General features: G+C 39.5%; 1 protein-coding gene across 1 annotated transcript in view; it reads left to right on the forward strand.

Moving 5' to 3' along the window:
- LOC130607307 (collagen alpha-1(XV) chain-like) overlaps nucleotides 1-13559 on the forward strand; it is a 119055-nt gene that overhangs the window by 76287 nt on the left and 29209 nt on the right. Inside the window, 5 exon segments of the mRNA XM_057424306.1 lie at nucleotides 6619-6684; nucleotides 8568-8603; nucleotides 10156-10218; nucleotides 12307-12384; nucleotides 12505-12540. Of these exon segments, the coding sequence (XP_057280289.1) occupies nucleotides 6619-6684; nucleotides 8568-8603; nucleotides 10156-10218; nucleotides 12307-12384; nucleotides 12505-12540 (279 nt within the window).

The raw sequence follows: 13559 nt of genomic DNA on the forward strand, positions 1-13559 counted from the left end.
ACAGTCTCCCACAGCATCCTCACAGCTAAAATGAGGAAGTGTGGTCTGGATGATCAGGTAGTGAGGTGGACTGTGAACTGGCTGAAGGAGAGAAGCCAGAGAGTTGTAGTCTATGGGGCTGAGTCTAGTTGGGGGCCTGTAACCAGTGGAGTGCCTCAAGGGTCAGTACTGGGACCAGTATTATTTAATATATTCATCAATGATTTAGATGAGGGAATTGAGTGTACTGTCAGCAAGTTTGCTGATGACACTAAGCTGGGAGGAGTGGCTGACACGCCAGAAGGCTGTGCTGCCATCCAGCGAGACCTGGACAGACTGGAGAGTTGGGCAGGGAGTAACTTGATGAAATGTAACAAGGGAAAGTGTAGAGTCCTGCATCTGGGCAGGAACAACCCCAGGTTCCAGTATAGGTTGGGAAACAACCTGTTAGAGAGCAGTGTAGGGGAGAGGGACCTGGGGGTCCTAGTGGACAACAGGATGACCATGAGCCAACACTGTGCCCTTGTGGCTAAGAAGGCCAATGGCATCCTGGGGTGTATTAGAAGGGGGGTGGTTAGTAGGTCGAGAGAGGTCCTCCTTCCCCTCTACTCTGCCCTGGTGAGACCGCATCTGGAATATTGTGTCCAGTTCTGGGCCCCTCAGTTCAAGGACAGGGAGCTGCTGGAGAGAGTCCAGCGCAGGGCAAAGGATGATTAAGGGAGTGGAGCATCTCCCTTATGAGGAAAGACTGAGGGAGCTGGGTCTCTATAGTTTAGAGAAGAGGAGACTGAGGGGTGACCTTATTAGTGTATATAAATATATAAAGGGGGAGTGTCACGAGGATGGAGCCAGGCTCTACTCAGTGGCAAACAATGATAGGACAAGGGGTAATGGGTACAAACTGGAACACAAGAGGTTCCACTTAAACTTGAGAAGAAACTTCTTCTCGGTGAGGGTGACGGAACACTGAACAGGCTGCCCAGGGAGGTTGTGGAGTCTCCTTCCCTGGAGACATTCAAAACCCGCCTGGACACATTCCTGTGTAACATTATCTAGGTGTTCCTGCTCCAGCAGGGGGATTGGACTAGATGATCTTTTGAGGTCCCTTCCAATCTCTAGCATACTGTGATACCGTGATACTGTGACTTTTTATACTGTATTTTGATGAAGCTAGGGGGTGTGTGTAAGTATATGTCACTATGTATGACACTGAGTTCTATCTACCTCACAAATGCTTGTATAACAGGACCTTTGGTTACTATACATTTGCTGAGATAGAAGATTAATTTATCCAGATACACTTTGCTGACTCAGTCTCTCATCACCTTGGAAAGGACTACTGCAAGCAAACCTATCAATTGCAATTGGAACAACAGAACTAAAACAAATACTGGCACCAGCTGTTGTAACATGGATATTGGCTTGATGTGGGTAGAGCAGCTGTGATATTTAAGTGACCTAAGAGAACCATGGGGCAGTTAGAGAGATCGCTCTCTGGGTCAGGGACTATTAGTTCACTCATTTAACCACTGTGTAGCCAATGACAACAGTACTTCTTGGGCTATGCAAGTCCAATGGCTTGATCAGAATTGGAAGGAAGTTTTATTATGAAGGGCTGTGTGGTTACAACTAAGCAGATTTTATGCTGCTCAATCAAAATAAAACAATTTAAAGAGCTGGTGCAGTTTCAGTATATATTAATATCTGATGTGGACAGCTGTGGCTTAGGGCCAGGCCTCACCAGTATTTGGTCAATAGCACATTGATTGAACTGCACTGGAAAGCAGACCTTGGTTTCCTCCTCATTTATCTTGTCTCTATGTGAACTGAGGGGATTTGACTCCTTCATGAGACACTTCTAACCCTGAGAATAGACCTGATAAGATAAAACTGAGGTCTGCAGTAAAACCTAGCCATTTCCAGGCTAGGTTCCTGCAGTACCTTCCAACACTGTGGGTCTCAATGGCTTGCAGTCATCCGTTGCCTCCTGTTGCAGGTCAGAAGTCTGTTCTGCAATGTCATGTTTAAAAAACAGTGTCTCTTTAGTTTGCTGCTGTTCAATATTTAAAAATACTGAAACCAATATTCCTCATTCTATATTGGCCATTTTGCTCTTTTGGAACATAATCTTTAATGCTCAGTGTGTTTTCATGCATAGAATCATGATAACCAAGAAAATCATGTTAAATGTTACTGTGATTTTATCATATCAATTTAGTTGAAAACAGTACAGAAATAGAGAAATTTTACTGGATTGAAATTTAAAACTTTTTAAAGACATTTATTGTTGCCTTTATCCATCCATACTTTAGGTACCAGAACTGAATAAAAGGTCTGGAGAAAGGTTAATGCTGGGGGTAAAGCAGATGTCAGAAAATTTTGTTTCCTGTGTCCTTTCTGTAATTCTAATACAGGCATATTCACACTATTTGGGTACAAAGCTGAAGGTTTGCTTAGAACCCAACCTAGAAAATCACACTAAAAACTATTGTTTCTTCCTCTTCTTAACAGTGAAAAAAATATGAAAAACAATGTCTTTACTTTGTAGCTACCACTTTCTGAACTGATTTTATGTGTTGAAAAGTTATGTTGCTGGATTGTTGCTATTAAAGCAGCTTGCACATCCAAAAAAGAAGAAAAATGACTCTTTACATGGAACAGGTTGTGAAAGGTGCAATCTTTTTCTCTAATCAACATCCTTACATCCTCTCATCCTCTATTTTCCTATTTTCTTCAGCACTGTATACAGTTTTCTGAATTCCAACCACATTTTCCATCTGTAGCAGGACTCTAGTCATAAAATAGACAAAGTGCCTGATCCCAAGCTCAGCAAAGCTTTTGGGATTCTTTGCACTGACTTCAATAAAGTTTGGATTGAGCCCAAAAAGAATGAATACTGAGTAATTCCACAGTGAAAAGACTGTAAATCCAGGGTTCCTGGATTTCTGCCACCAGTTGCAGATAAAGCAAAACAATTGAGCAGCAAGACTCTCATATTACTGCCATGAAAGTAACAGCCCATGTCTTATTCCCTTTCTGGGCCATTTAGAGCTGGGAATACAGTGGGACTGATGGCGTTGTGCTACCCCTGGAGCAATGCAACAGAGAGATCATGCAGTCTGGGAGTTGGAGTGCTGCCTGCAGAACTTAAACTGTTTTTTTATTTGACAGTTTTCCAGTGTTTTTTGTAGAACATGAGGACAGTGAGCAGGTAGCAACACCCAGTAAAAGTAACAGGCTTTAGCTGCATGATTCGTAGTGTCAGCATTACCTCAAAGTACAGAAAGCTGACTACATACTGCCATGCTCAAATGACATAGGATAGGACAGGACAGGACAGGGTATGTGATGTGACCAAGCACATCTGTTCTCTTTTGTGTCCTCATTCACATCCCAGATTAGAAAAATAGTATTCAGAGACTCGTAAGATAGTTCAAAGTGACCTCTGGAGGCCATATGGCTAGACCTCCTATACAAAGCAGAGGTAGCTTCAATCTTACTTCCTGTGTACTGTAATCATAACAAACGTTGCAAAAGATGGTGATCTGATAGCATTGACCTGCACATGGTTACAAGCAGAAGAGGCATTCAGATTTCACAATACCTCAGTGACAACACACTTATTCATGCGCTAAGTGAATCCTTGGCACCTGAAGGCATGCCCTGCCCTAGCCTTGTGAAATTCAGAAGATTTTAATTACATGTAATGCAAATAGCGCTGCACAGAGAGCCTTGTATTGAAATGGGTGTCATGGTTTGCCTGCTGAACAAGTGGACTAGTTCAAGCCTCTAAGGAGATTCAGTACATATTTCTGAATCTAAAATAAGGCTACACTATCACAATAAACAGGATTCTTGAAGTGAAAGAAATGAAAAAAATGGCAAAAACTGAGTGAGGATCACTTCACCTACAACATATGCGTGGAGCTAGCACTTACATATTATCTGTCCTGAACTGTAATATATGACCATATGATATAATAGTGGGAACACCTTTTTAAACCAGAAAGGCAGCTATCTGAAACCAAAATGAAAGCCTGATGTTGTGGTTTAACCATGGTTGGCAACTAAGTACCACACAGCTGCTCGCTCAGCCCCCTGATCTGGTGGGATGGGAAGGAAAATCAGAAAAAAAGGTAAAATCTGTGGATTGAGATATGAACAGTTTAATAATTGAAATAAAATAGTTAAAAAAGATAAATAATAATGATGATGATGAAAAGGGAGACAACAAAAAGAGAGAGAAATCAGACCCAGGAAAGGTGATGTACAACTTGGTTGCTCACCACCTCCTGAACAGTACACAGCCTGACCCAAGCAGCAATCTCCCCTTCTGGGTATCTCTCCCCAGTTTATATATGGACCTGACTTGCTGGATTATGGACTATCCCTTTAGCTAGTTTGGGTCAGGTGTCCTGTCTCTGTTCCCTCCCAGCTTCTTGTACCCCTTCGCACTGGCAGAGCATGAGACTGAAAAGTCCTTGATCAGGATAAGTGCTTCTGAGCAACAACTAAAACATTAGTGTGTTATCAGCATTGTTCTCAGACCAAAGACAAAACACAGCACTGCACCAGGACTAGGAAGAAAACTAACTCTGTCCCAGCTGAAACCATGACAGTATATACCCCTTATTCTATGCAATTTACTTCATTGCCTGGATCCCACACTTTCCAAAAATCATCAGTTTTCCTGTCTTTTGATACATACACACAGATAATCATTCTCTTATGTATGCATTCCCTTATGGATGTATTGGACTTCCCTGTAAAATATCACTGGGGTTAATTTAGTCCATGACTTTGGGCTCCATCTGTCATTAGTTTTTCAGGGACAAAAGATGGTGTGTGGTGTTGGATTGTTGCATGCTAAAGCTAGTTCTGATTCCACCACAACTCTACTTGTCCGGTTCCATCAAAGTTCATTCTTCATTGATCTGGGTGATTTTTACTGTAATTCCCTTCATATGTCAATCAAAAGGGAGTCAGGTTTAGGTCCCCAAGTCCAGAGAGCTGAGAGAGGCACTGCAAGGCACCCAGTGCAGTGATGGACATTTAGCCACCACAGAAATGATAATAATTGTTATATAGCAATTACATCATAAAATTTAACTTACTGGCTATTCTCACCCAAAATCAAATCTCCTTGAGGTAACATCAGAATTCCCCATTTTTCACATTGCCCACCAAGTGCACTTAGGTCCTTGAGCAAAAGCAATCCCACAAATGGGTTTGCTTTTGCCTGAGGCAGGAACAACCCAGACTCTTTTTCTTAGCATATTTTTATGTCCACTACAGGAACTTTATACCCTTCTACTGTATGTAAAGGTTTTGATTGGGCAGAGCCAGCCTGATTGGCAGATGTTCTCAAGGTGACTAACCATGTGGCTTTTGCTAAATGTGTATCCCAGTGCTTCAAGGTCCCACCACTCATTGCTCTCAGTGTAGTTTTTAATAGTCCATTGTACTTCTTGATTTTCCCAGTGCGTGATAGGGGATGTCATATACCCATTCAATGCCATGCTTTTTGGCCCAGGTGTCTTTGATGCTGTTTCAGAAATGAGTCGCACTGTCTGACTCAATTGTTTCTGGGGTAACTATGTCACCATAAGGCTTTTCTTTCAAGGCCCAGGATAGTGTCCCAGGCAGTGGCATGTGGCATAGGATACATTTCTGCCACTGTAAGCACATGGTTTTTGCCTTGGTAGGTCAGTGGGAGTGTGATATAGTCAATCTGCCAGGCCTCCCCATCTTCATATTTCAGCCATCATCCTTCATACCATAGAGATTTTAACTGCTTGGCTTGTTTAATTGCAACAGATATTTCACATTCATAAATAACCTGTGCAATAATGTCCATGGTCAAGTCCACCCCTCAGTCACAAGCCCATCTATATGTCACATCTCTTCTTCGGTGGCTTGACGTGTCATGAGCACATGAGCATTTACCTGACATACCTTCACAATCAGGTTCTCCACCCAGACAGTGATTTCTAGTCACAGTGTGGCAGCCCAGATGATCTTACCTCTGCTCTGCCGCCTGCTCTGCTTCCATCGCTGCAACCACCCTCAACAGGGAATTTACCACCACCCATTAGTCAGTATAAAGTACTGGTCTTTTTTCTCAACCGGTAATGTCTAAGACCAGCTAGATAGCTTTCACCTCTGCAATGTGACTGAGCAATCACAGCATGGCATTGCATGGTGTGATGCAGACATGTCCAGAATATAATTATAACTTCAACTATACAACAGGATGAATGTGGTCAGACCAATTCCCTGTCTTTGAATGCCAGTGACGTATTGGAGTATAAAACATCCATTTGGTCTTTATCTTGCTGAGGAGAAATGAATTCAGGCTCCAACATTTAATGTCATCGTTTTCTAATTGAGTTTTCAGTTAGTTAAAGTTTTGACAGCATTCTGAGATCCTTACATAAGAAGTGTAAAATGAATTCTAGGTTTTGTTACTCCAGATGTAACAAAAATTAGAAGTAGAAAGCCTTTTCTGTGGCCTTATTTGTGGTTTTCTTCCCACATTTATTAAGGGATGCTTTAACTGCCTATACATTTTTAAACATGCATGTATGCGTGCCTTAGCCAATCAATGTGAAATAACCTGTTCCTTAACCACTTTTTTAGCTACTACTCAATGATACAGATGGAATTTTAAACTTTACTGGAATTAAAGGACTTCTTGGGCCTCCAGTGAGTATATGCTGCTTTATTAAATCTTCAGATTTGCTCTATCTTCTCTGCCTCCTTTTAAGTATCAGCTAGAGGTGAGTTTCACATGCTTTAGAATTGTGTTCCTGCTAACTTCAGCACCAAGCTTTGTGGAATTATTTCAGGGCAGAACTGAATTCTGTGTGAATGAATTACTTATAAACATTCGCATCGAAGTATCTGAATCTGAGCTATATGCTCAGAATTACAGGAATGTGGGACTGATATAAAATTAGGGACCAAGACTTACATAGCATTTGTTCCTTTTTTTTTTTTTTTTATTCTTTTTTTTCAAGTCATAAAATGTTGAGATATATTTTGCTCAGTTCTGCTTGAGACTGCAGCTGGGAATACTTGGCTCCTGTGAATGAGTTTAGTCTCACAGCAACTACTGTGAGATGAAAAGCTGTGGATGAAAAGGTGGAAATTTCATGAAAGAACAACAGGTGTGAAATCTCAGGTTTTGTTTTGCAGTTAGGAGTATAGTTGCAAAATAATTCAAATATTTGAAATTCTTAATGCTTCTTTGTAAGGATTTCAAATTCCTAGGACTGGACCCAAAGAGAAATCTACTTTTTCCAGGCTGTGGAGTCCATTCAAACTTGCCTGAAAGTCTACACTTTGAAAAATTTTAATCCCCCAAAATGAAGCATCTTACTTCACTAGTTTCATTTTGCACTGTTGTTTGCGTATTATATTTTATCTGTTTTCTTGTTTCTGAGCAGAATTCTCTCCACCACATTCAATCCCTCATGAAACAAGACCAGAACTTGTGTACATGATAGCAGGATTTCACTTGACATAGCTGTAGTTTGAAAAAAAAAAATCATGTACTTTATTAATACAGCTGTCCTAAACCAAATATTTACTGAATATATCAGTGAACTGGAAAGAAGGGCATTAGCTCCAATAACAGCTTTTAACCTTTATCTGTTAGCCTAGTATGTCTTTTTTATACTTGTCACATGGTAGAAATAAATCATATTATTGTGGCTACATCTAGCTGTGCTTATGGTAAAGCACCTTTCAAGGAAGAGTATCTTGATGTGTTTCCTAAAGACTTGAGTCTCCTACTCCCTGAACATAGTAGAGCGCCAGATAGAATGGGCCCTCTTGTGTGAGCTCTGTCACTGCAGGTAGTAGCAATTCCTAGTTGATAGCAAAACCTAGTTGATAGGTTCTCAAAACAACATAGACAAGTGGGCTCATGAGCATAAATGTATTGATTTGTAATGGTTATTACAGTCGCAAGAGAAAGAACCAGGTCCTGTAGCTCAAACTGCCGTTGCAATTGGAAAGATCTTTGAACCTTAACCTCTGACTTCACCCTAGTCAGGAAAGAAGTGCACTCTTACATTTGCTTGGGTAATACACGTCCAGGTGATATGAACTAAAACTAAAGGGTCTCTTTGCAGATATCACAGTGGGCCAATCTTAAATATGCCCAGTACAAATCCAAATCCATAATCCATGTTTCTATTCATAGCCTATTGCACACTCTTTTTTTATGTCTACAGACAACCAGGAGCAAATTGACAAAGGTGGGAGGGCTACTGTCGTCTCTGTGCTAGAATCTGGAAAAGATTCAGAGGAGGCTGAATTATGGTTGTATGCCTTTCATATGTCACTTGACTTCAGCCCTTCCTAGATCTCTGCCTGTTCAATTTTGGGAAGTAAATGATAATGTCCCACAAAAGTTAGAAGCATAGCTCATTGTGGAGTACTCACAACTTTACCACTGGCTGAATGAAGTTCTTAAACCAGTTTCAGATCAGTCAATACTCACAAATGATACAACACATGGAAAATGCATACTCTGTTTTGTAAGTCTAATACGCTTTTGTAAGGGGTTTTGCATTTTGCAGGGGCCCGATGGCAAGCCTGGTCTACCAGGATTTCCTGTAAGTATTATGTTCCTTGGATTTGAGAAAGTATTTTTCAATATCACTTAATATTTTAAAATAATTATATTGTACAGAATTTACACAAAGTGTAACGTTTTCATATTGGAGACTGTAGGTGTTCATGGAATCAAAAGCCATGGTAGAAATTAACTCTGCTGTAAATGAACTATACTAGGATATGTACATCATGTCTTTCTGCTTATTTCCAAATCAGTTCTGTAGTAAACATAATTGACTCTAATGAGAAATTGCTACCTAAGAAAAAGACCAGTGCCACTTAGGAGGGATAAATGGAACAAATGGACTTCTAAAAGATATCTTCATATGTATATGTAGTTACAGTTTTCTTTAGGCTCTTTTTGTCCCCACTACAGAGTACAGTAAAGCCCTATGAGGTGTACCCTTTTTATTTCATCATTTAGGAAACATTTGTTATTTTTTTATAATAACATACCAATGCTACTACTTAAGCATTGCACAGCCGTAGTATCAAAAGGTGCCTTATACTGTGCTACCTACTTGCTCAGACTGACACACCATATAAACACTACCTGGCTTGTGACTTCAGATAGATAATATTGTTTATACTATTATATTTATATTCTATATAATGTGATAGAATTATTTTCCCTTGTTACGGTTGTTTCACAGTTCAGATGCATCCATATGGTCTCAGGATCCTTTGTCTATTGCCTGAGAATAACTAAGGAGAAAACTGGGAAAGCTGACAAACAATGTTGATAAAATGCTGGCAAATTTCCCAAAATTCTACAGAAGGTTGTTTACTAGGTCCTGAGTATTATACATTGCAAAGGAAGATGACAGGGGCAACTCCTTGAAAATACTTTTCATTTGAAAAAGAGCTGATAATATTTAGAAAGTGATGTAATGAATTCTTACTCTCTCATTTACAGAATTTCTACAGATCTGAAAATACCATTCTTGTTCTTAACTCAGGTCTTTTCTTTATCTCTTCACCAATGCACAAATTGTGTGGTCATGAATTTAGTTATTGGTGTGTAAAAAATTGCTCCTGAGTGCACTGATACTGGAAGATTGTAAAACAAAACTGTGATCTGAATGGAATGGTTTCACCACAGAAATTACATATTTTTCAAATGTATTATCTCTATTTCAGATTAAGATTTTTTCAATAAAAATATAGCTTCATAAATCCTGTTGAACATCATTCTGGCTGAATAATTGTGGAGGGAGGGAGAATAAAGTAAGGAGGAAATAGAGAATTTCAGGCTTAATTTCCACTCTTATTAATGTTTACATATTTCTCTTTGTAAATGTATCATCTACACTGTGATAAACATCAGGGGGAGGTTGGTTGTTCTTTTTAACAGATTCTCCCTAAATTATATTTGCTTTAGGGAATACTTTGATTCAGACAGCAATTTCGTCTTATAAGAGTTCTTCGATTGCAACCAGACTGACTAAAATTCAGGTTTTCCAGTTATTTGCAATTACATTTAGTCTAATTGCCTAGTTTCATATTCTTAGCAGATATCACTATGGATTTATGTATTTGGTTTTTGTTTAGGGCCCTCAGGGACCAAAGGGTGATACTGGTTTGCCTGGATCACAAGGACCCAAAGGACAACAAGTAAGAAAGAGGAAATGCATAGGGAAAAGTACATGCTGCAAAATGTGTTAGATGACAAATATTTAGTGACATTAAAAGTTTAATGATTCTAATTTTACTAGGGATTGGGATGTTAATCAGTTCGCATGAAGAATTTACTAAGTGGAAGTTGAAAGAGTTCAAAAAATACCTTGATATAATACCACCGAGAGCTAAGATTTCTGCCTCGGTGTTGAGATACCACAGTACAGTGTGCACTTATCAGAATCAGTTTATATAAACATTAAACATGAGGTGAGCTCTTCTTGCAAGTTAATTGTCTGTGCTGACACCCTGGGATCCTAAAAGAAAGGCCAAATAAAAAAACTTTAAAACAGATTAGTCTTTCTTCTCCTCGTTTGGCACAGAGGGCTTTGCATACAGAATGAAGATTGCAGTTTTACATTCCCAAAGAAAGCAAAGACTTGGGGAGCTCTCTCTTTAAGTTCCTTTCTCTGATTTCTGCACAACAGTGTTTATCTGATAGCACTGGTGAGAAAGACTAAGGACTGATTCTGCTATTTACAAAACATTGCTGCTGTTCTGTTTTTCTTCCCCTTCTCACCCACCTGCAGGAAGCAGGGGAGAGGAACATCTAAGTTATTACAATCTTGGGGATAACAAAAAACAAAACCAAAACCACTTCCTCTTTTAAGTATCTGACCTCACTTTCTCACAAGTAATAGGAAGGCTTGGAAATGGTTAATTGTGGTTTGAAATGCGCCTGTGGATGAACAGCATCTAATTGCTCAGATGAAAACATCTCCACAAATACAAGCCCTTTTTTGTCATAAGGACTCTTGTGCTTTTATGGAGTGCATAAAATAATCAAACTTAACCTTAAAACCAGTTGGGTGTTTTTTGGTTTGTGTTAGGGGTTTTTTTAATCTGTTGGGGTTTTTTATTAGCTTATGCTGTCCACACTGGAAGGAACACAAAACTTTGAAGCCATTATGTTTTGTACCCATCAATGAGATAGTGATGTTTCTGAGGCTGTTTCTGAACACCATGTTATGCTCAAGAATTACGAAGTGGGAACCGCAATGAAGCTGCACAGACACCAAGGAGCATTTTGCTTTGAAAATCGTGAGATGCTTCTGTTGCAACCTTAGATCCAGAAAATCTCACAGAAGATAAAGACAGTGAAGCTAAGCCTGAGGAAGACTTCAAAGTATCCAAAGTATTCTCAGGGAAACTCCAAAGACTCCAAATATTTAAGAACCTGAAAGAGGAACTGAGTTATAGCACTTCCCACTCAGCAGAAGTTCTGTATCCTGCACCATCATTTTAATCAGAAATGTAATTGTTAGTTTCAAGCCATGTTTGCTCCATAAGAGATCTTAGGACAGCTATTATACCAAGCTGCTAGGAGCTAGGAGGACGGAAGTTACAGCTGAAAGATCCAGAGTGGGAACCATGCACTGGCACTGGGGAATGATGATTCATGGTTGTAGTGCCGTTATTCAATGGAATTATCCCTTGAAGAAGTGGAATGCAGAAGTTCATGATTTTAATGCAGGGGATTAGCCTTCACTAAAGGCAATGAAGACGCATCATGCCAGGCACACAGAGAGAATGATTCATGCTTTCTTGATAGTAAAATCAGGACAGTGTTCTATCAAGATTTCACATTTCCAGTATTTCCTGAGCCATATCTAAGCTGATGGTACACAAGAAGACACCAATAGCCTGTTTTCCCTTGGCAGAGACCTATTGTGAGCACAGTATGTTTCACATAGTTACTTTACTGAGAGCAGTCAGAAGTCTTTCTTAAAAAATGAGTATATATTCATCCCAGAATGATTTGCACAAGCAGGATGTGTTTAGTGTACTCTATTATACTTTAATAGTGCAATATAGTAATAGTGTAATAGTTTAATTATTTCAAGAAAGTTCAACCCTTTTCTTCCCCAGAATCAAGCTTCACCCTACTCATATTGATACCACTTTATGTTTGATATCACAGTATGACTCATCTGTCATGCTTCTAACAGCAGTAATGCTGCTTTGACTTCTGATTCAATTGAGAACTATTTTGTAAACACTGTAAAATTACTTTGATAATTGCAGGGTGAAAAGGGAGAACCAGGAGCTATCATTGCTGCTGATGGATCTTTAACTGAATTATTAGGAAGAAAAGGGGAGAAGGTGAGCTAATATTGTGTTGTGTTCTGCCAGAATGTTTGGTGGCCCTGTTACCAGCCACCTCTGCCTGGATACTGAAGGAGTTCTCCCTGTCATTGCTCTGTGTGTGTCTGTCCTCAACAGGGTGAAGCTGGAGTGGTGGGACCAGTGGGACCAATGGTAAGACATTTCCAAAGATGAGTGGAATCTTTTCTTATTTTGCTTTGGTTTTACAGATTATAGTAAATGTAAAGGTAGTTTGCTTTAGGTTTACATTCCTTCTGAGTAGGGATGATAAGGAGTATTCTTGCTTCAGGATAATCAATGTCCTTAAGAAAAGAAAGTGGTTGTTACATATGCGGTGCTGTAAACTACTGACGATTCAGAATTTAATTCTGGTAGCACAAATGTATCTGTTACTCCCTAAATAGTGAAATATAGTCAGAGCTAGAAACTGACATAACTTATGACTCTGAATGAACTGAGTTTGTTTAGCCCTGAAGATAAAAGGTTAAGAGGAGCTCTATTTGCTCCCTGTCACTGCCTGAAAGAGAATTACAGAAGAAACAAAGTCAGGTCCTTCTCAGAGGTGCGCAGGAAAAAGAAGAGTGCCAATGATCACAAGTTCCAGCAAGGGAAATTCCAGTTAGATTTGAAAAAAATAAAAATAAAATACAGTAAAAGTAGTTAAACACAGAAATAGGTGCCCAGAGAGATGGTGGATTGTGGAAGAAGGTGCTTCGCAGCATGACCTAACTTGGAAGTTTGTCTCGCTTTAAGGAAGAGGTGTTCTAGATGACCTCTAATGATCCCTTCCAATCTAAATTATTCTCTATTTCTATCATTTATCATAAACCAACTGACTGCATCAGGATCTGGTTCTGTTGGTGCCAATAATTTGCAACTGCCTTGGATTCTGAGGAAGCTGCAAATCAGGTAGTAGAGTCAGAACATTCACAGAAATCAGAATTCTGAGGCCTTCTTTCAGGTACTTGGCCTGATATTTTTGACAGGACACAGAACGTTGTAGAAAAGCACAAGAAATTAGTTATAAAGTAAGAACAGAACAGTTGCCCAGACTCAGAAGTATTAGAGCAAGAATTAATTTCTTCTAATCTAATGTTCCAAAGATCAAGGATATCGAGTGTTTCTTTGCTTCTGCTTTTGATGTAGCCTTGTCTCTGCTGTGCCTAAGTGAA

Source organism: Pezoporus wallicus, unplaced genomic scaffold, assembly GCF_028554395.1.
Source record: "Pezoporus wallicus isolate ANWC-B61680 ecotype Strahan unplaced genomic scaffold, APGP_CSIRO_Pwel_v1 contig_5485, whole genome shotgun sequence".
Taxonomy (NCBI): Eukaryota; Metazoa; Chordata; class Aves; order Psittaciformes; family Psittacidae; genus Pezoporus; species Pezoporus wallicus.